Source organism: Pempheris klunzingeri, chromosome 18 (assembly GCF_042242105.1).
Source record: "Pempheris klunzingeri isolate RE-2024b chromosome 18, fPemKlu1.hap1, whole genome shotgun sequence".
In the NCBI taxonomy this organism is placed as follows: domain Eukaryota; kingdom Metazoa; phylum Chordata; class Actinopteri; order Acropomatiformes; family Pempheridae; genus Pempheris; species Pempheris klunzingeri.
In genome coordinates, this window is record NC_092029.1 from 7,615,911 (window position 1) to 7,636,810 (window position 20,900).

A 20,900-nucleotide genomic window follows, 5' to 3' on the forward strand; every position below is an offset into this window, starting at 1 on the left:
TGCTGTATGAGAACAAGGGCGACACCATTTTATCTGGTAGTGTAAGGAACAATCACTTGAGCTTTATATTGCTGATGTATCTAAATGTACAGCACAGGATATTTTACTTTGTGGACCAAGACATGGCAAGTTCTGTCAAAACCTTTTATGTAATAATGTGCTTAGACTTCGAGATTCACACTTTAGCCTTTCCTCTTCCTGTTTCTCATCTACGCTGCACTTTACTGACACCTTATCCTGCATTATGTGTAGACACCGATGCATGCAAAAAACAAAACCCACAAGACATTTAGCTTGGACAAAAAAAAGTGTTTATTTGCAGTGCTGCATTATTCCATCTTGGCAGGCCTTCCGGAGATCACCTGACCCATCAGAGGAAGACACCTAGTCCAGCTGTGTGAAAACAAGGTAAACACAACCATTAGTTTAAGGTGGCAACAGTATTATAGTTCCAAAGCCAAACCAGTTATACAAACTGGAATCAACTAGCCCATGAGTGCCTTATGGACTACGAACAATGTTGAATTCTATCAAAGGGAGCTCCAAAAATAGCTATTGATGAAAAACTACACAACACTTTAACACAAATGCTGCTTGACATAAGTTCTAACAAATGAACAGTGCTTATACATGTTGGGGTCGATCATGACCTGCATTACAGCAACAAAGGCCTTGTTTACAAAGAGCCTTTACTCGGTCATAAGCCCATATTGTGATCTGATATATTATGAAACGTATAAAAACATAAAATACTTGCCTTGACGAAGCCGATGTCTTTAGCGTACTGCCTGAAGCATTGACGGCACATGTTGAGCCCGTATTTACGGATCAGACCGTGTCTGTTCGAGCATACCCGGCTGGAATAAAGAGAAGAAAAGGGTAAATCCGTATATTCTTTACAGGATTGGGTGAAATACGTCCACAGCCATCATTCACTCAGACAGACAGACAAACTACAGTTGGGGGACGTTGGATGCGGAAACTCAGAACCGTTTATCATTTGATGTGCAGTTTTCTGCGCATCACGGCTAACCCTAAACATACACTCAAGTCATTTATAATAGCGTTGAGCTGGCAAAATGACAAAGAAGTAGTTTATTCCGGTCATCAAATTACCATTTGAACAAATCAACTTCCTGGAGACTCAACAGCACAGTGAGCGGCTAACTGAACACAATGCTAATGCTATTAAACTAGTAGCGCGCATCCTCCACCGCCATGTTAGCTCAGGAGCAGCTTCCATGCGGTGCACGTTTGGTGATAAATTACCAAGTATTGAAACCGACAAACTCCTTAAAACGGACTCGCTTTAGCACACATATCGATAACCAACACATTAAAGGCAGGACTGACCAGGAACGAGATCCCTGTCCGAATTTTCTGGGGTGACTCCAATAGAGCTGCTGGTGGCCCATCTTGTCTCTTTCGCTCGAGCGTCGGAAAGGAAGAAAGAGGGGACGCGCATGCGCAAATGAAGCTTTTGGATGACGTGTTTCCGGTGGTGGAGACGATGTGTGCGCCACCTGGTGGTGGTGAGAGAGACTGTAGCTGCTAAAAAACTGGGTTAACTGGATATAAACAAGAGGCTTGGGAGTGGGAGAGATAGAAGACATTAGAGTATTTCAAAAGTGTATTAATCAATGAATTACTTAATTAATTGAATAAATAAATAAAAGAGAACTGTGCTGAGTGTAAAGACATAAATGTAATGTAAATGTAAGAATAGATAATTAGATAAGAATAGATAATAATAGATAATTAGCCATTTTAGTTTGTGATTCAGCCCAAAAGAATTACTCTTCCTTTGCTGTTTTGTTTTTAATGATCTATGCACAATATTGACCCTATTTTTGCATATATGAGTTAGGAAATGTTAAGCAAGACATATTTAAAACATATAAATACATATGTGTATCTAAACATGTATGTTTGTATATACCATATATAAACTAATCACCAACATGTGGTCCTAATCATCATGTTGAAAATGAAAAGATTAGGATGCTATACATTTGCAGGAACATTATATATTAATATGTCTTATAGTTTTTGTGCCACTACTATCTAAATTTGTCCAGGCAAAATCAACATTTTGGGTAACTTGTACATACAATACCAATCAAAAGTTTGAACACACCTTCACATTCAATACTTTTTCTTTATTTCTATTTTTTTTACGTTGTAGCTTAATATTAATCCAAGAGTGTGCAAAGCTGTCATCACAGCAAAAGGTGGCTACTTTGAAGAATCTAAAATATAAAACATATTCTGCTTTGTCCAACACTTTTTTGTTTACTACATAATTCTATATGTTTTCCTTCGTAGATTTGATGTCTTCAATATTAATCCATAATGTAGGAAATAATACAATTAAAGACTGCACCATCATGACTGAGGTTAGATTAATGCTTCTCTAAAGAATAACAGATGTTTTCTATCTATATTGTTGTTATGAAGATTATTTTTTTTTAAAAACTACTGCTGGAAATAAATAAAACAGCATCTTAGCTGCTCCACAGCCAGTGAATAATGGAACAACTCCTACAGTATTACTGTGACAGCACCCATGGTGATTTAACAGGGAAATGTTTTCGATTTTTCAGCAGCAACCCCTCTGTATTAACATAAAACGGTGTGAAAAGAAATATTCAATCATTTAAAGTCCTGGTGCAGCTTAAGGGGACAGTGCGCCCTGACCACTAACAGTGGATGAGCACAACGTGGTTAAAATTCAGTTTTAGGGTGGATTTGCCATTTAAATGTATATTTGTATACATTAGGCCCTTGTGTGAACTTGTAAAGCACTTAAAGGTGCAGCCCACCTCTGATGAGCCACAGCAGCCTGCCAGCAGCAGCAGGGTTATGTGATATTTAGGGTGTCTTGGGTGCCCCCCGCTGGTCCGGTGCATTGTGGGACAGCGGCAGGCAGTGGTTCCGTATTTAGGATTTTTTTTTTTTTAACAGCTAGCTGATAGTTGCGTCTCCATGCAGCCTGCTGGACGGTATGGAGGAGAACGGGACGCCGCCGTATTGACATTTCTCGCTGAAAGGACCGCTCGACTTCTCCAGTTTTAGGTACGTGGGGTAAATATGGTTGTTCAGCTTCGCCGTGGACGCTGTTGTTTACGAGCTTCGGTCTGGACGGGCTGCTCCTAAGTTGCTAGCCGAAGCCGTTGCTAACTCACTGTTAGCATCTCCGGGATGCTCGCTGTCATTAAAAAAAGAAAAAAAAGAAAGAGCGGAGCTGCAACGGCAAGTGTTGTTTTCGGTCGCCACGAGAGCATTTTACATCGGTAGAGGGAATAACACCGACGGTATCTCGTGTTTAAAATCGATGAAAGCTGTCGCCGACTCGGTGAGCCTGACAGCGGCCAAAACAGGACGGAAAAACTAGCGGGTAGGAGGCTTCAAGAGAAACACTGCATATTTACACGAACAAGGAATCACCACAGATAGAAGCAGTGTGTGGATTAAAGCAGTTCGGGTTCTAGTTAAAAACGGCAGTACTCTCAGCTGCAGAACAAACGTATCGCTTGATTTGGCAAGCTGCAAGTGCATGGAAACCAATTAACATGGAAAACCCTGTGGGGATGTGCTAATTGCAAATATATGAAGGGATAGCTTTGCCATTTAACCTGACGTAAAAAGCTAAGAGTGCACATCAAATATTGCTGTGTGGCAGTGCATGTTTGCTGGTTGCATTTGGTTAACTTTGCTGAGTTTTTCATAGTAGCTTCCAGGAATGTGTTCATTAATATTATCACAGACTCTGTGAGGTGTCAAGTGTCAGTGCCTCACAGTTTGCATCTAGTTGAGGAGTCTTCAGGCAGGGAGGCTGCAGATCAAAGGATCCAGGTAGGAGACAAGAGAGACCACTAATTTAATAACAAATAAAAGATGGAGGTTTGCTCAGCAGATCCGAGCAGAAAGGGGCTAATCAATATTAATAATGCAGTTAAGGATGGAGATTTATGAAGAGCAACAATCAACTGATAAAGAGGAGGAACACAGGAATAAGCAAGAGTCAGAGTGAAGCGTGTATCACATTGTGTTACAGACCAGTTATGTGAAATGATACCATTGCTATTGTTGTAAGCGTGCTTTCATTAGAGCCGGGGCGATGATCTTATCACGTTATCTGCTGTATAAATTAAAATCTGACAAAATGTTGTTTTTTGGGGTGGGGGGGGCTGCACAAGCTTATTTGCTCCACAGCTTTCCATTTTGTATCACGGTCTTCAACAACAAATGGATCTTGCTCAGTTGTGGAGCTGAAACAATTGGTCGATTATTCCATTTGTTGATACACAGAAAATTGTAATTTTGATAAGCAGCTAATCTTATTATTTGCTTGTGAACCAAAATGCCAAGCATTAGCCTCTCAAAAATGAGAATTTGCATCTTTTCTTTGGGCTCATTTTATTTAGAATGTAATATCTTCAGGTGCCTGTAGAACAAAACATTTACAGACGTCCCTCAACTTGTGTTAGCATGTTTATATTGTCATCACTATGACTGTGATATTGATTTGATCATTGCCCTAACTGCCTTAATGCAGCTAACTTAATTTATTGATTTATTTTTCACTTAGGTGGTTCATGCACACTGCTACGCTGCTGCCTCCCAGCAACCGTCATGCCTTATGGAATATTCATCCACCGTCACTGACATTCCAGCAGGATCCATGTTTACAGCAACATTTAATTTTGCCAACAATTAGCCTCATAAGAGCTTCTTTTTAATCAGGCTTGCTCCCTTTGCAAAGCACACCATCACAATAGCAAGCCTGTGCTTTCTGTTTCACTACAATCAACTTCTCTCCCTTCGCAAGAGGCTGACCCCCTATCATGAGATTCCGAATCTACAAGAGGAAGGTGGTGATACTGACTCTGGTGGTTGTCATCTGTGGCCTAGCTTTCTGGAGCAGCGGAAGGCAGAAGAAGAACGACAGTGGATCATTCCCCAAGGAAGTGGAGACGGTGAGGAGAAGCAGCAGCATTAGCAGCAGCAGCAGTAGCATCAACAATCATATCCAGGTGCCAGCCACACCTGCAGTCAGCCGGGCACCTGCTCCACCTCCCATTATACAAGCAAATGACACACACCAGGAAAAAGCAAAGGAGAAAGACAAGATACCCAAGCCAGAGGTAGATAACACCACTTTAGTTTACCGTGGGATTGTCTTCCAGCTCAACTTCGACCAAACGATAAAAAATGAGGAAAAGTTTAAGGCGGCCCGACAGAAGGACGATCTTGTTGTGGTGGTTCAGGTCCATAACCGACCAGACTACCTTAAGCTGTTAGTGGACAGTTTGCGGAAGGCCAGAGGTGTGGAGAGCATACTGCTGATATTCAGCCATGACTTCTGGTCCCCAGAGATAAATAAAGTGGTGGCCTCTATTGACTTTTGTCAGGTACTTCAGATTTTCTTCCCCTTCAGCATCCAGCTGTACCCCCAGGAGTTCCCCGGAAACGACCCCAAGGACTGCCCCCGAGACATTCCCAAAAAAGACGCCTTAAAGCTGGGCTGCATCAATGCAGACTACCCTGATTCATTTGGCCACTACCGTGAGGCAAAGTTCTCCCAGACCAAGCACCACTGGTGGTGGAAGCTGCACTTTGTATGGGACAGAGTCCGTGTTCTGAAGGACCATAAGGGTCTGGTCCTGCTGATCGAGGAGGACCACTTCTTGTCCCCGGACTTTATTCATCTCTTAAAGCTAATGTCTGCTCTCAAAAGGGAGCAGTGCACTGACTGCGACATCCTCTCGTTGGGGAGCTACAGCCACATCGGCTACTCCAGCAAAGCAAATAAGGTGGAGGTGAAGGCCTGGAAGTCCACTGAGCACAACATGGGCATGGCTCTGAGCAGAGAGACGTACCAGAAGCTCATCCAGTGCACCGACACGTTCTGCACTTACGACGACTACAACTGGGACTGGTCCTTACAGCACCTGACTGTGTCCTGCCTGCCCTCCTACTGGAAGGTCATGGTGAGTGAGGCGCCGCGGATTTTCCACGCCGGAGACTGCGGCATGCACCACAAGAAGGCCTCTTGCATGCCGATCAGCCAGAAAACCAAGATAGAAAACATCCTTCAGAGCAGCGGGAACCAGCTGTTCCCAAAGAACCTCCTGATAGCAAAGAGACTGCCAGCCAACGGGGCCGGAGGGGTGGCCCCACATGTGAAAAACGGAGGCTGGGGAGATATCAGGGATCATGAACTCTGCAAGAGTTATGTTCGATTACAGTGACCTTAATTGCTACTATTATATATTATTGTCTCTTTTGCATCCTCTATAAAGAAAAAAAGCCTTTTAAAAGTAAATCTTTATGGACTACTCTTCATATTGCCTGATTTATTGGACTGTTCCAAATAAAGACGAATGTTGGATTTTTGGCTTCTTTAACACAAATATGTCTTTGCATCAAATTATTTAAGTGACTCCTGCCAAGTTTGCTTTGTTTTGTAAGTTGTAATTAACAAAAATATACTAAACAATACATGGTTGTGTTTTCTGTAATAAGGCTTTCACATTGGTCACTTTAAGTTACCAACAATGCAGAACATCTCTAAATAGTGGTAAACTGGGAAGAGCAGGCAAGCGCTCATCGGGGCAGTCATACATTCGGTGAATCTGTGGATTTAGCAATCCCACTGTGCATGCATAATTAATTTGAAGATATTTATATCGCACAAATTTGCTGAGATCAAAGGAGATCCTTTGAGACACCTTGTTCCATTTAAATAATCTCGCACTTAGCTTATCTTCAACAGGTTTCTAGATCACACCAAGAGTTTCATTATTCCTGTGACAGCAGAAAGGATGTCACCCAAGGTACATTAATACAGCATTAATAAACATGCCAGCAATACTTATTATGGGGAACATTGTCCAGTTTCGTCCAGCCATGTTTCACAGAGGGAGTGTGTAGTCATTGCAGGGCATTTGTTTTATTTTGTTGCAGTGCATCAATGCTTAGGGGTAGAATATGCCAATTCAGGCACCTGCATCTTTGTACGAACATTTTGATTTCACAGATAAATGCACACGATGCACCTGGACAGATCCCAAGACACTGATACAACTTTCTCGTTCGTGCTGTTGCTCTTGATGGTGCATTTCCATTTTAAGTGCTTAGACCACAGTTCAGTATTGATGGTTTCCACTGAGACCCAAAGCGCGGTGGCTTCTCTGAAGCCGCATTGATTCCCCCTCCCCCCTCCGGCAGTGTTTAACAATCAGTTCTGCACACTGTTCAAAATCTGGAATAACTGCAAACATATCGCTGACTGGACTCTCCATACAGTTCATATTAAATACATCATCTGGCAGACTCAGCCTGGGGCCTTTCCGCGACTCGACTTTCAACATAAAATGCCTAAACATTGCATGAATTAAATATGACAAGCTAAATGTAAGTCATATATCTGTCGTACAGTCGCTGAGTAAGACAAACGTCCCTCACTGACTAACACTGATGAAGCCTAACAAAGCTTCCTCTGTGATAAACACACTGCGTGATTTCTGCAGCATAAGAAGTCTCTTTTTATTTCCTATGTGTGAACTTTAATTCCTAATACAGTGTGAAGACTTGTGACTGGTTGTGCTTCGCTGAGGTCATGTGACTGGCAAATTGTGCAGCTGCTCCCATGGTGGAGGCCCAATTATTGGGCTCACATCTCGAGGGAATCACAGCTTAGAATAGAATTGAGAATAGGAGGAAGTGGCACTGCGGTCTTGATTCTTGGTGACTAATGGTGAGCTGGCGCTGGAGCCTTTCAAAGCTCTATGCTTAAATATCTTAGGGCAAGATTGGAAAGGAAAAACACTCAGGTTGTGAATGCAATCTTTTGATGCCCCACTTATCTGCACTTTTCCATTAATCAGTAAACCTTTAGGTATATAGAACATGTTTACACGGAAACAAGACAATCAGACAGCAGGGGAGGGCAGATAAACAGAGAGGAAATTGAAGCATAAACCACAACACAGTAACAAATTCAGTACAGGATAAACAAATATAGGAACAATTTTTTTATCGAACAGCCAGGCTGAAAAGGGGCTGTATGAAAAGATAAGCTGTTACAGTATAGCTGTAATTTAATAAACTGACTTGTGATATGCCTTGAGGTAGCCACAGGCTAATCATTCCTCTGAAGTAACTATGGGGAAAGTAGAAAGTGTGTGGATTTTTCTTCCTCTTTTTCAAAGCTCAGGTGTGGAATAATAAGCCTCTGGAGCGTGCAGTCAAAATACTTCATGCAGTGGGATTTTAATCATGAATCTTTTGATAGTTTGATTACAACCTGGATGTGATTTTAACCTCACGGTAAAGCAGCTATAATCACTACTTTTGTGTTAAAACTGGGTCAAATGACGAGAAGAATCCTTCTTGATGATGAACCTGCTGAGAATTATCAACCGTTTTAGTATCTTTCAGCATATTGGTTTCATTTTCTGGCCACAATTTGTTTTTTCTGTGATTATGTTGTTGTTGGCAAGCAGCTAGCCCAACAGCAGACAGTTAGCAACATTGGAGAATTTAGCTGCCCGAGTATTATTATGATTGAGAGGTGTAGCAGTAGGTTTTAATACCCTGCAGCAGTGTTTAGCCCTATGCCTGACTCCCTTATACACCAGTGGTTTTCTTGTTTTTTTAATAGACAAGGTTGTGGATAGGAAATGATCTATACGCTGGAGTCCAAGCTCTCCAGTTCCAACATGCCAATACATCAATTCTGAAGGAGACTGGTTTCCAATGATCCGTCTCATTTATCATCCAATCGTTACCCTCACACCTAACATAACTCATTCCTTAATTCCTGAACTCACTACATGGCGCTTCAACCGGGGCCTAATAAATATTCCTGTGGAAATTAAAGAAAATGTAGGTTAATTTGATCATTTCATTAACCTGACTAGATTACGCTCAAAGGAAATCCATCACTGACGGAACAAGAAAGTGCATAACATTTTGCAAGCTTAATTTTATGCATTCATTTTCTCAGTCCATTATCTCCAACTGTCAAATTTTTTGCAACACATGCTCACGCTTGAAAGCTGCTCATTCTGAAGTCGTGTGGCTCTGAGCGACTGTATTAATCATTCATAGCTGCTGCACACATTGCTAGGTAAACAAAACTCTGGGTCAATATATAGAGGCACGCAGATGAGGGAGCTGCATCACCGAGAAGATGATTAAGGCAGGACCTAACAGATGCAGTAGGAATCTCACTCAATCTATTGAATTCCTATCAAGTGGGACCAAATCCCCCAAGGATGCAAGATAAATGTATTTGTTTTCCAAGCTCTTACTATACGCTACAGTGTTTTGATTGCTACTGAAATGGCCAGTTAGATTAAAGGATGGTTGGTCTTATATATAATGTATAAGTGTGGCTGACAGGAAAAACCATAATGGCGTATGTATTAGAGCCTGTGTGATGTTTCTATGTAAACCCTCTCAGTGAGCAGCAATCCTGATTGATACCTGCTCGGAATTGATGTGTGCAGCTCACGGGGGGAAGTGCAGACAGTCAGTCAGAGCCTGTCATGTGTTGAGTGACACCCTGACAGGATGATCGGCCCTCTCCAGCCCGCTGATCACACTTTCCAACCTTTCCCTCAACGTGGTGCCGCAAGCCGCTGGTTTTAATGGCTGTGAGTGCTCATATGTCTCCCTAAAAGTGACTTATAAATTATGGAGGAGCAGTTTTACTCCCCACTTGGAATATAAAATATATATGAAGTAGTAGATTGAAGTAGTAGAAATGCATTTGTAAAGAGACATAGAGGGAGACAACAGGATATACATATATGGACAATGTTTGCCTTGTTTGCACAAGCGATAGCTGTTATCAAATGCAAGTTCACTTAATGGTTACGAGGGAATTCTTAAGCTCTCGTTTGTCTGGGCAATACTGCCAGCTACTGGCCGACTGTAACCCAAACATGCCACTAAGTTGTATTTAGGCTACAGGCACAGACAGTGGTGAAAGTAGTCAACATTATACTTCACTGAATGTATGTAAGAACTATCAGCATCATTCACATAAAGTGTCAGAATTAAAAGTATTCATTTTTCATTCTGCAGAAAAATGTTTCCCTCTGTGTTTTACTATTGTGTGTGATGTCTTTGGAATAATGTTACTGGTGCTTTACTGTGGGAGTTTAATTTTACTGCGGTAGATGTTTAAGGTTGTACTGTACAAACTGTTGGGTAGTTTAATCTACAGCAAAGCATCATATTCTATAAGAGCATGATATGTTTGCAGCGTATGTGGAAATTACAACTCTCTAACAAGGTAACGTTTCATGAGCTCAAACTGCCATTTTCAGCTTTGTGACGATGCATTAAGATAATCCCACTTATCTATTTACTTATTTAGTTTAAGATTTTCTCAACTGATACAGGAGCCTTTAATCCTTCAGGTCATCCCAAAAAATGTAATCAAGAATCACCTAATTTGGATATACATGGTATTCACTGAAACGGAAGGGTAAATGGTAAATTAGACTTAATATACTAATATTCTACATATTAGACTTTATACTTGAAGTTCAATAGAACCTCATACATTTATATCAGCCTTGAGAATAAAAAAAACAATCTTCTGCTAAATTGAATTCAGCTATCATCAATTGTTATATATTTTATTCCACCCTGAGCTTCTCCTATTTTGACATTTCAGAACATCTACAAGGGACAAAGGCCTATTGGCGTCTTCATCACTCTCCTGTTATACCATTTCATTAAAGGCCCTACACACCCTTGGTCTACACACACAGGTATTTTCACTTAAGTGTATTCACTGCGTAGGCCTGTATTAACTGTGCTTGACTGGCATCTCCCTCAGCCTCCTGTCAGGTAAAGGTGTAATTTGTTCCACCTACCTGTTCCTGTTTGGGTCAAGTTACACCGTTAACGTTTTTCTTTATTAGTGCATGGATTTTAGTGACTTCATGATTCCCAACATGGCTCCACTGCAGAAGCCTAATCAACGAGGATAAGTGACAACACCTCTGTGGCCGGGCCTTTAATTACTCTGTGAACTCCAACTGACAAAAAAACATGAATTGCAAATGATCGTAATCATTGTCATTATTATACATCCAGCTCCAGTTAACTGGATCAGCAGAAGGTCTGTATTTTCATTCCCTTCATTCTTAATGGCAATGGTGACCATGTCAGGACGTCCTGTCAGATCTGATTTAATCCCCTTCTCAAAATCTTTCCATTTCTTTGTGTAATAGAAATAGATAAAATGCTCTACTGAGCAAAATGCCACGATAATGAAGTGCTATTCGAATGCCATTGGACTGATTGAAGTCGGCGTCCACTCTGTCAGCAGGACATCTAATGAATTCATGTTGTGTGCTAAGCCTGACCTCTGGCCTCACATGGAAGGAAGCATGAAGCTCTTGTACGCTCCCAACTAATGAAGAATCACACTCACACTAGGCTACGCGTAGACACAGGTTCATGTGGCGAGTGCAAGACACTTAATAAAGTCACACAGACGGAGCGTGTAATCTGTCAAAGCTGTTTTAATAGGCGTCACATGGAGGAAAAAGGCTCCCACTGTTAAAATCCTCAGTCTTCCTATGTGGGTGCTTTTGAAAAACACGCTCACCTCAAGCATTTAATTCCATCATCAAGTGCTGACAAGTCGGTTGGTATTCGACAGTGTCAAATGTTTGTTCACAAGTTCAGTTCAGTAATTATTACTCGCGACGACAGGACTCACAGATTTCCGCCCTGTCTGCAGAACATGGTTGTCAGTCTTATTTGTTAGTTTAAGTGAATTCACACACACACACACACACGTTGATGGATGAGACCAGTGAGGGGAACTATGCCAGCGTTAGTCTTCCTGTGGGTTTACCTGAGCTCTGAGGGATGGCTGAATTAGACTGCTGCGTCTGCGCCTACCTGCCTATGTTGTAAAAGGAATCTGCAGCGACAGGCTAGCTAGCATTCAGCACTACCTGTTAGATAAGAGGATTTCATAGACATCTCCTATACCAAACGTTTCATTAATAAAAATACACCTGAATTCTCTTTATGTACAACAGAAAAGAAACACCTGCATATTCAAGATTCATTTTAATATTATGTATAGATTTTCTGTATTAGAAATATCACTATTTTCTGAAATGAGGATCTTTGAACTAATGTAATGATCATTTCACCCATAATCATTGAAGTACAATATTTACATATAATACAGAGCCATTTAATCTGAAACAATATTAAAATAAATGTTCAATAGATACAAAGGTTTTTTTTTTATTCTATTTATATTTCAACCTTGTCAAGGAGTCCTTACACACTCCAAAAATGTAAAGCCATTCTCCTCTAACAAACTATTAAGTGCAAACATTTTTTTTCCATATAAAAAACTATGATTGCAGCATCCAGCGTTGAGACAGAGGGCAATAACAAGCCATTCCCCCCCCCCCCCAAGTGCTTCCAAAGCTGTCTTCAAAATATTCTGCTTGTGTTCCACCGTCATGAATTCAAAAATGGGAGAAACAGAAACGAGAATGAAAGAAAATCTGTGCAAATTCACTATAAAGTGTGATACCTCTGATTAAAATATTTCTAAAGGAAGTAAAAAGCTCCGCTCTCTCTTGAACAGGTGTCGAGGACTGGGGCTGCACAAGGGATCGCCCAGGAAGTGACAAATGAAAAAGACTTGGCATTGGGGATATGCTGCTGCTCCAGAACAGTCCCTCATCTCATTCCCTTTAGCAGTGAATGCATTTGAAGAAACAAAGTGTAGGAAAAATGTGAGAATTAAACCCATACAAAATGTTAGATTGAGGCATCACCACAATGCTTACAGCATTTCTAGTCTTTGAAGATCTACAGGCACAAAGGATTGGGTACTAGAGTGTTATTTTCAGACTAGACACGACTTGTTATGACCATAGGTGGGACAATGAGCCAGTCAACCCCTCCCATAAACCTCCTGGACGATTTAAAGCTTGCACTCTTACTTCCGGTAGCACCCTTTTTAACCCCCAGATAAGAGGGGGGTCAAGTTTCTAACCCTGGCTTGGCCAACATCGTTTATCTAAACATGAGCAGTAGCACAAAGGGAGCTGGGTGGTTGTAGTGACGAGAATGAAGGTGACACTGGAGGTCGTGTGGTGTGTGACAGTGTGTGAAGAAGCGCTGCAGGGCCTTGGCCTTGGTCATCCCCGTCTCTGTTGCATGGAGCTGTCATTAGCAGCACCAGCACTGGGGCTATACTACTGTTCCACTGGGGGAGTTGGCTGGGTTGTTTTGAGATGATAGCAATCCCTGTGAAGAGACAGATAACACACATTGATAACAAACAACAGTGTTACTTGAATGTATTAAAAGAGGCAGAATAGTGAGGTTTGCTGTCGGACATTATGCGCTATTAACCATCTAAATGCTGAGGGTTTAGTATAAATCTTGGATGAAATAACCTTTGGCTGCACACACTGGCGTTAACAGCTTATGAATGGAGCGACAAAATGCCTGTGGTGGAGACAATGTGAGTTAAGAGGTGTCACATGACAGTATCCTCGAGAGGCCTGTCACTCACCACTTTCCCAGGCCTAGCCCATGTGCAAACGAAACCCTCCTGACAGGCTGTTACCAGACAGTCCTCAAGGAAGATTAACACAGTGAGTCTCTCGTGAGCGATCTTCTTGCACACCAGCGGCTCGAGCAGCGGCACGTCCTCCATGCGTGGGCACAGCGTGGTGCCCAGAGTCTTAGCCACTTCAGCTTTTGTTGTCCGCGACGAGCTCAGCTGGTTGAGCTTGTCACTGCTCTTGCTGCTGATGTGACCCATGCTGTGGTTTCGCTTGTGGTCCTTCTCGTGGCGCTCCTTGCGCGAGTCGTGTAACGACAGAGTTGCAAACTTGCTGACGCCAGTGGCAATGAAGGCGCTGTCGATGATGCTGTTTCCCTTGGTGCTGCTGCTGCTGTTGCTGCTGCTGCCTGTGTGACTGTTGGGGGTGCTGCCCCCTGTTGGGTTGGAGGAGTGTGGCAAGCTGTTGGACCGAGGCAGGGTGTTGGGGAGGGAGTTCGCTGGGTTGCCACTGGTGCTACTATTGCTCGCATTGTCTTTACCGTTGGTGCCACTGGGATTAGTAGCGGATACAGTAGTAGTTGTAGTAGTAGTAGAAGAAGTAGTAGTAGTAGTAGTAGTTTGTCCAGTGGCTGGAGGGCTTGTGGCACTCATAACGTTAGTGTGAGTCCTAGTGCGTGACAATGGGAGGTGAGGGAAGAGAATGTCCTCCGTTAGGTCCCACAGACACAGCTGGGTATCCTGACCCACTGAGCCAAATCTGTAGGTCACACTAACAGGCCTACTGTCTGTAGAGTTTCTCTTAGAAAGCCGAGAATGAGCACTATTAGCTCTGTCTCTGCCCGCGCCAAAGTGAATCTGCTCATGGAAGTCCTCATCACTGCCACTGAACTCAGCAGGGGGGTCACCGTCCTCCACACTAGTGGTGCAGTGGTCAAATGCCACCACACTCACCCATGACTTGTGGCCATGCCCCCGCGCAATCACCCTGCAGTCTGAAAATGACCACACTGTCACCAGGTCGTCCTCCCCACCTGCCACAATGTATCGTCCGTCTGGGCTCCAGCACACACACAGTAAGCCACCGAAGTAGCTCTTCATCGTTCCATGGAGCTCTGCAGCGTCGAAGCCAAATACCCGCAGGAAACCGTCCTGGCTCGCACAAGCCAGAAACTTGCCGTCTGGGGAGAAGGCAAACTCGTTGAGCGCCCCTTCACCCACTGTCCAGCGCAGCAATGGGTTGCGAGCCGACTTGCTCTTGCAGGTGTGCACGGCATAGTTTTCACCCTGCTTAAGGAGCTGGTAGTGAGGCGCCGTGGTGCCACAGGTGTTTTCCACGTTGTACAAATACATGCTGCCACTGGAGTGAGCCACCAAAAACAGGCTCTCTGAACCAGGAACCCATCGTACACACGTTACTCGTGACTTGTCTATAAGTCTCTGGGGGGGACAGGGACAAAGAAACAGAGAATGAGAAAAAAACAAAGACAGTCAACAGCTAGTTATTACACTATCTTACTAATAGTGGGTGACAGAAACTAAATGATAGCATGATCATAGTTGTCTGATTGGAACCCACCTCTTCATTGAAGAGTTTGCTGGTTTCTTTCTTTATCGGGTCTATGAGCTGCACCTGGCCAGCTGAAAACCCCACCAGCAGGGAGACACTCTCTGCTGTAGCTGTGAGGGGGTTGAAGTCATGACACGTGGGCTGCGTTCCTTTATATATCCTCTTGTCAATGGGCTTACTAAGATCGGCAGCCTAGAACAATGAGAAATACACAAGTTAGTCGAAAAAAGCAGGTTTTGGCGTCAACCATTTCGACACTGCTTAGAAAAGACAAAAAAAAAGAACAAAAGAATATTGGTTCTCCTCCAAGGTGCCCTCCAATACTTCATTCCACTGCTCTGCATTTATGTTTAGGCTATCTCACAGCTTTTCTCCAAAGATTTCCTGCATGAGGAGATTGACACATTATCCATTTATACTTCAGTCACAGTAAAGTACATCAATGCTATTAATTACATTCAGTTCTCTCAAACACCACCAGGGGACAACTTATCCCAGAGCAGACTGCCAGAAATGGGGTCAATTAAAATTCGAGGCTACAGAAACATTCTTTTAAAAAAAAAAAAAAAGCCTCCCCACACTTGCTGGGGACAAATATCTCAAGAGCACTGTTGGCTGCTATTTACTCTTTGTTGGTGTCTACAAAGAGCCAACCCAGTGTCCCTGGTGCATGATAGTAATGAATTGTGACACATGGAAAGTCATTATCCAAAAATAGAGAGGAAGCCAAGCCCAGCCAGACAATATAGGTTAACTGTTTAGTTTGTCTTCCAACAGGTGGTTGACAACACAGCTCAATTTAATCTGTGACACAGAGAAGTTTTAATGAAATTAAAAATGTGGTGTTTTTTAAGTCTATTTTCCCCTAACATGCAACACATGTTTCAATCCTGTGAGATTAAATAGAACGACTGTAGTCATTGTCTCATGTCCTTACTTTATTTTACACACAGACTGACCATATCTATCACTGAAAATAGTCTGTTTCATTATTGTAGGAGACAGGGCAAGACAATTAGCTAAACCTGAAAATGGTCTAAAAGGTAGGTAACAATTTAGGCCTGATGGACGGAGCTTCTAACATGGAATGTATCTGCACCGTTTCCGTGAAAATCTGATATTTGTGACGGCTTTATGCTGTATCGCTGCAACTCTCTTGTGGTCTATTTTCATGCATTACAGGAGGCAGAGAGAAAGCTCGGGGGATGGAACTATAAGGCTGTCAGTATTATCAAAGTGAGTCAGCTCTATAACAGATATGGATCCATGCCAGACTTTTTCATTTCAAGTGCAACAGTGATGCTAAGCTTGCCCTAATGGCTACCAAAATATTTTACACAATCTTCAGGCTGAGAGAAGAAAAATAAAACCACTCCATAACAGTGTCCTAAACACAAGCGAGAGATACTTCAAAGGTTAATCTGAGGAGTGAGGGGTATAAACAGCCCAAGACTTGATCGGTCTAGATCTTGCTCTCTCTGTCTACTTCAGTTAGAAATGAATGGCATAGTGCCAGGCAGGTTCGGCTGTGCTGAATGAAAATCCACAAACAGAAATTACATCAAACACAAGCTGAGCCTAGACTTCTGCTGGGATGTACGACGGAAAAGTTTTGAAGGTCATTTTGGTGGGGAAAGTGATTTTCTAACATCAGAATTAGAGGCAAGGGCACCGATAACATAAATATAAGAAGACAGGGCCTGAATAAATAGATAGATAAGCAGTTACGGCTCGACGGTAACTGTGGTCATGCGCTCATTACCATTCTGGTGAAAGTTATAAGAGTGCGTATGGTGTGTGATATTGAATATAAACACAATAATCATTGTTTAGTTATCATCAATGACGTCTTCCAACCTTTGTTCAAGGGCTTCTGGAGAGACAAAACTTTTCAGCTGCTTGTGACTTTAAGACCATGTCTTCACCTTATGTTCCACCCATTGTTCAGCTATTTTGTTAAATGAATACATCAAGGAACAATATGAAATGTCTTCACTGGTCAGCACTCAGCCAGCTTCTCCGTAGCAGCATCACTGAGTGCTTTCGAGCAACCAACTCAGCAAACGACCATCACTGATGTCACCGATGAACATAGAAACGCCTTGAAAAACATAACGGTGACTAACAGTGGGAATAATGATGGAAATAGTGACTCTGCCTTCAGTTGCTTCTTCTCTAATGGGGCAGTAGTATAAACTAGAGAGTGACATAAACAGTTGATTAGCTGAGGGACAAGTGGCGGATAAATGGGTAATGTAGACAGCTTGTCCAATAATCTCAATCAACAATAAGGCAGCACGACTTCTAATACTTCCATAGTCCTCTGACTATGGAACACCACCAACAGAAAACAGTCTCCCTGTTTTCAGACCCACTCTCATTTGTCTGCAGGGAAGCCTCACACGTAACACACCACGCCAATTCATTATCTGACTTCAAGTCTAACTGTCACATGGACATTTTTCTTCAATTCAACAGACTAATTTGATATATCATAAGGGATGAAGGGTGAAAGTAGATGCCGTCACAGTGAGTTACTTAAATCAAGAGCTGCAGGGAAGAGACGCTCATTATAATTTGGAGGAAATCTCTGAAACATCAGCAAACACCAAGGTAAACAACACCTTTTTTTTTTCTATTCTGCTGTGCTATTTCTGTTGTGTGGAAAAACAATTGTGCCTTGCCTGCATTCCAAGAGTGTGATTGAGGTTGTAAAGAGTACGCAGGTAGATGCAGATATCTAAAAGGGTCAAAGGGATGCAAGCGTATCAGACTTTCACTGTTGCAACCCAAAGTAGGCAATTAACCGATGATCTCAGGCTTCAATCCGGCCATCACTGTCAGGAATGTAGGTTGTTTACATCAACTTCCAAGTTATGTGGCTCAATCTATTTTTCTGTTTTATAAACAGGTGCTGGTTGTTTTTCAGGGAAGCTAATTTTAAAGTTCTTTTTAAATAGTAAAAAAAACAACATATTTTCTTTCACTTGCTAGACTGACTGTTGTATTATATGAAATAATTGTCCTTAAAATTAATTAGTAAACACACTTAAGTCACGATCAGGCTACTTTCTGTATTAAAAACACTGCAATAACATCAACACTGCTTTTAAAAGCTGAAATCAGCCGTGATACACTGGTGCATACTTTTGCATATTCCACAGTCAAATATCAATATCATAATGTCCGTGTTTGAGTTGTGTCCACAGAAAAATAAAACTGAATAAATGCTACTTCCTCTTATGAATTCCACTATGTTGTGAAATTGTGAGAGCCCAGTGAGAGCACCAGAACTGGAGAAATAGCAGCAGAGTTCGTACAGGGAGTCTGGGCTCCTTTAGATTTTATATACTGTGGATGCTCCAGGGGACAACCACATCATCAGCATGATCACCACTGTCACAGTCACCATCCCTGCTGAACAAGACCAAACGTGACTTGCTGTAATGACATCATCACTGTGTGCAACCAAACAGTGGATCACACTGCATCACGTCCAAATCCTGACAGTACACTGCACACATCACCACATCACGAACAACAAAACACGCCTCACTATCCCTCCCATAGCTTACAAAGTGCACGCCAAGTTCTGTAATAGCAACTCAGCAGAGTTGAACCTGCTGGTGAGCACTGTTGACAACTTTCCACCCACATACAGCTTCATCATGTGAAGAGCGAGGATAAACAAACACAATCTAAGACGTGCCGTTTCTCGTGTTAACTAGTCCACTGAAAAATTTCACGTCACTGGCCGAGAACTTAAACAACTGGCGCGCTCAGAAAGTGCACACAAGTCTCATCGAGGCAAAACAACTACTGTGGCGATGTTAGCTAAGTATGCTAATTAGCTCCTAACTTAGCTAGGTCTGCTACATGGCCTTGTCTTGACAATCTGCGCACTTCAATGACAGACGCTGAGAGAGTTGACAACCAGGTTGCGACACGTTTGGAGCAGCCAAATCAATGGGCTGCCCCCGGACAGCGCGGGCTTCATCGCTGCAGTCAATATTGTTTACCTTTCTCACGCCTTTGTAGATATAAAAGTACAGTTCCCGGCCCACATTGAAACAGATCCTGTCGCCGTTGCCGGACTGGTCGTTTACATTGACGAAGGAGACCTTGACGGGATTGGAGCCCTGCGAGTTGAAAGGCACCCTGTTCGGGCGGCTGTATTCGGAGTGAGTGAGGAGTTTGTAGACGCCTTCTCGTGTGGTGAATTGAGTTTTAATTTCGTTCATCTCCTTCCCTCCTCCCTCCGCCGCCATCTTGGAAATTGGCGTTCATCCTTGTCCGGGCCCCGGATGTTACTGACAGCGCATGCGCCGGACCATTGAAGTACAGCAGCCATGCGTAGAGAGAAGTGTGAAGTCACATGACATCAAACTAGAAAAAAATAAACAAGAAATATATCAAACATCACACGCACAGATTGATAACGAATCATGAATACACCTAACAGACATATTGTACGTATTGTATGTAATGTAATCATGTAATAAAATTCAGAATATCTATTAGAATATTGGATATTACCACGGACACATTTAAATTAAAGGGCAAATCAAATTGCAGAAGGAAATATAAAAAAACAAATCTCCTATAATTATAAGCCAAGCAACATTTTTAAAATATGTTTAGGTTTACTGAAATGTTGTATTTATCCTCTGTCCTTTGCATGGGCAGAATACAGGAAAACACATATAGATTATACCTAAAAATAAATTTCATATGGACACAACGTTCTCGTAGACAGCACCCATAATGAACCTTGTGGACTTTTGCTGTAATCAAAATATTGAAATAAGGATATCCAATCATGGACATCCCAAGTTATACACCTCCACCATCCTAGTCTACATGTACCACTGTTCCACAGAAGCATGGACACACCATTTTATTCTAGAAAACCATGTAAACAATGAGGAATCTGGCTCTCTGCTTCAGAAATATCATCTGACAGTGATTGCGACAGTTCTCCATATTTGTCACAGCTTCTAGCAGCGTCTGCTGTTCACTGGAAACATCTCGATTACATAACAGCTCTGTAGCATTGCAATGCTACACACTGCCATCCTCTGGTCAGCTGATGTGACTAACACCCACACTGGACCAGAGAATTCTAGCCTTCGATCTTATCCAAGGTTGTATTTACTATAATCCCACATTTGAAAACCTCTGCGTGTGAGTCATTTGTGGTAAATTGCAAGTGTTATGCAGGATGAAACTACGTTACACTTTTTTCCTCTCTCTTGGGGTTCTGACACCTCTCATTAAACTACTGTTTTGTAAATTTGGAAATCATGATTATGTGTAATTTCCCTGGGCTCCCTACCAAGCCATGTTCCAGTGTGCACTCATAGTGCATCTTAACAACAGTATTACAAAACTGTCATCTTTCCTTCAACTAAGACATACAGCTAAAATATCCACCTCGCAAATCATGAAACCTAAAGACATTCATTACTGTAGCGCTGAGGACATTTTACAGTCAATTTTAATCATTTTAATTAGCCACATGGCATACATGTTAAAGCACAAGGGCAGCACCTACACTGTTGAACTTTTGTATCCCAAATACCCTTACAGTTTCTAAACATGGCCTGATAATTATCCCAAAAATGAAAATTTTGTAATTGTTTGCATCTCCATGTTGAGACAGCTGATGCTGTCTGCAAAGTCCATCTGGTGCGAAAAGCCAAAAGATGCAGCTGAGAGCTCTGGAATATGTCCAGTTGGTGCGTCTCTTTTTTT

General features: G+C 42.2%; 2 protein-coding genes across 2 annotated transcripts; one reads left to right on the top strand and one right to left on the bottom strand.

Annotated features, from left to right (window-relative positions):
- The first annotated feature begins 2,953 nt into the window (after positions 1 to 2,953).
- mgat2 (alpha-1,6-mannosyl-glycoprotein 2-beta-N-acetylglucosaminyltransferase) lies at positions 2,954 to 6,286 on the top strand. The gene is made up of 2 exons (XM_070849268.1): positions 2,954 to 3,075; positions 4,592 to 6,286. Exon 2 carries the CDS (start codon positions 4,848 to 4,850, stop codon positions 6,252 to 6,254), a length of 1,407 nt encoding a protein of 468 aa, XP_070705369.1. The 5' UTR covers positions 2,954 to 3,075; positions 4,592 to 4,847; the 3' UTR covers positions 6,255 to 6,286.
- A 5,248-nt stretch (positions 6,287 to 11,534) lies between these two features.
- wdr20b (WD repeat domain 20b) lies at positions 11,535 to 19,436 on the bottom strand. Its single transcript, XM_070849320.1, has 4 exons — positions 19,166 to 19,436; positions 15,156 to 15,338; positions 13,586 to 15,016; positions 11,535 to 13,314 (listed from the first exon to the last, which is right to left on the bottom strand). The coding sequence occupies exons 1-4, from the start codon at positions 19,412 to 19,414 to the stop codon at positions 13,258 to 13,260; spliced, it is 1,920 nt and encodes a 639-aa protein (XP_070705421.1). The 5' UTR covers positions 19,415 to 19,436; the 3' UTR covers positions 11,535 to 13,257.
- Between the last annotated feature and the right edge of the window lie 1,464 nt (positions 19,437 to 20,900).

Excerpts from the sequence above, each read along its gene's own strand:
- wdr20b (XM_070849320.1), bottom strand. The coding sequence starts at position 19,414 with ATGGCGGCGGAGGGAGGAGGGAAGGAGATGAACGAAATTAAAACTCAA. Across the intron at positions 15,339-19,165 it reads TCTACAAAGGCGTGAGAAAG|GCTGCCGATCTTAGTAAGCC; the intron begins GTAAACAATATT and ends TCATTGTTCTAG. Across the intron at positions 15,017-15,155 it reads GCAAACTCTTCAATGAAGAG|AGACTTATAGACAAGTCACG; the intron begins GTGGGTTCCAAT and ends TGTCCCCCCCAG.
- mgat2 (XM_070849268.1), top strand. The coding sequence starts at position 4,848 with ATGAGATTCCGAATCTACAAGAGGAAGGTGGTGATACTGACTCTGGTG.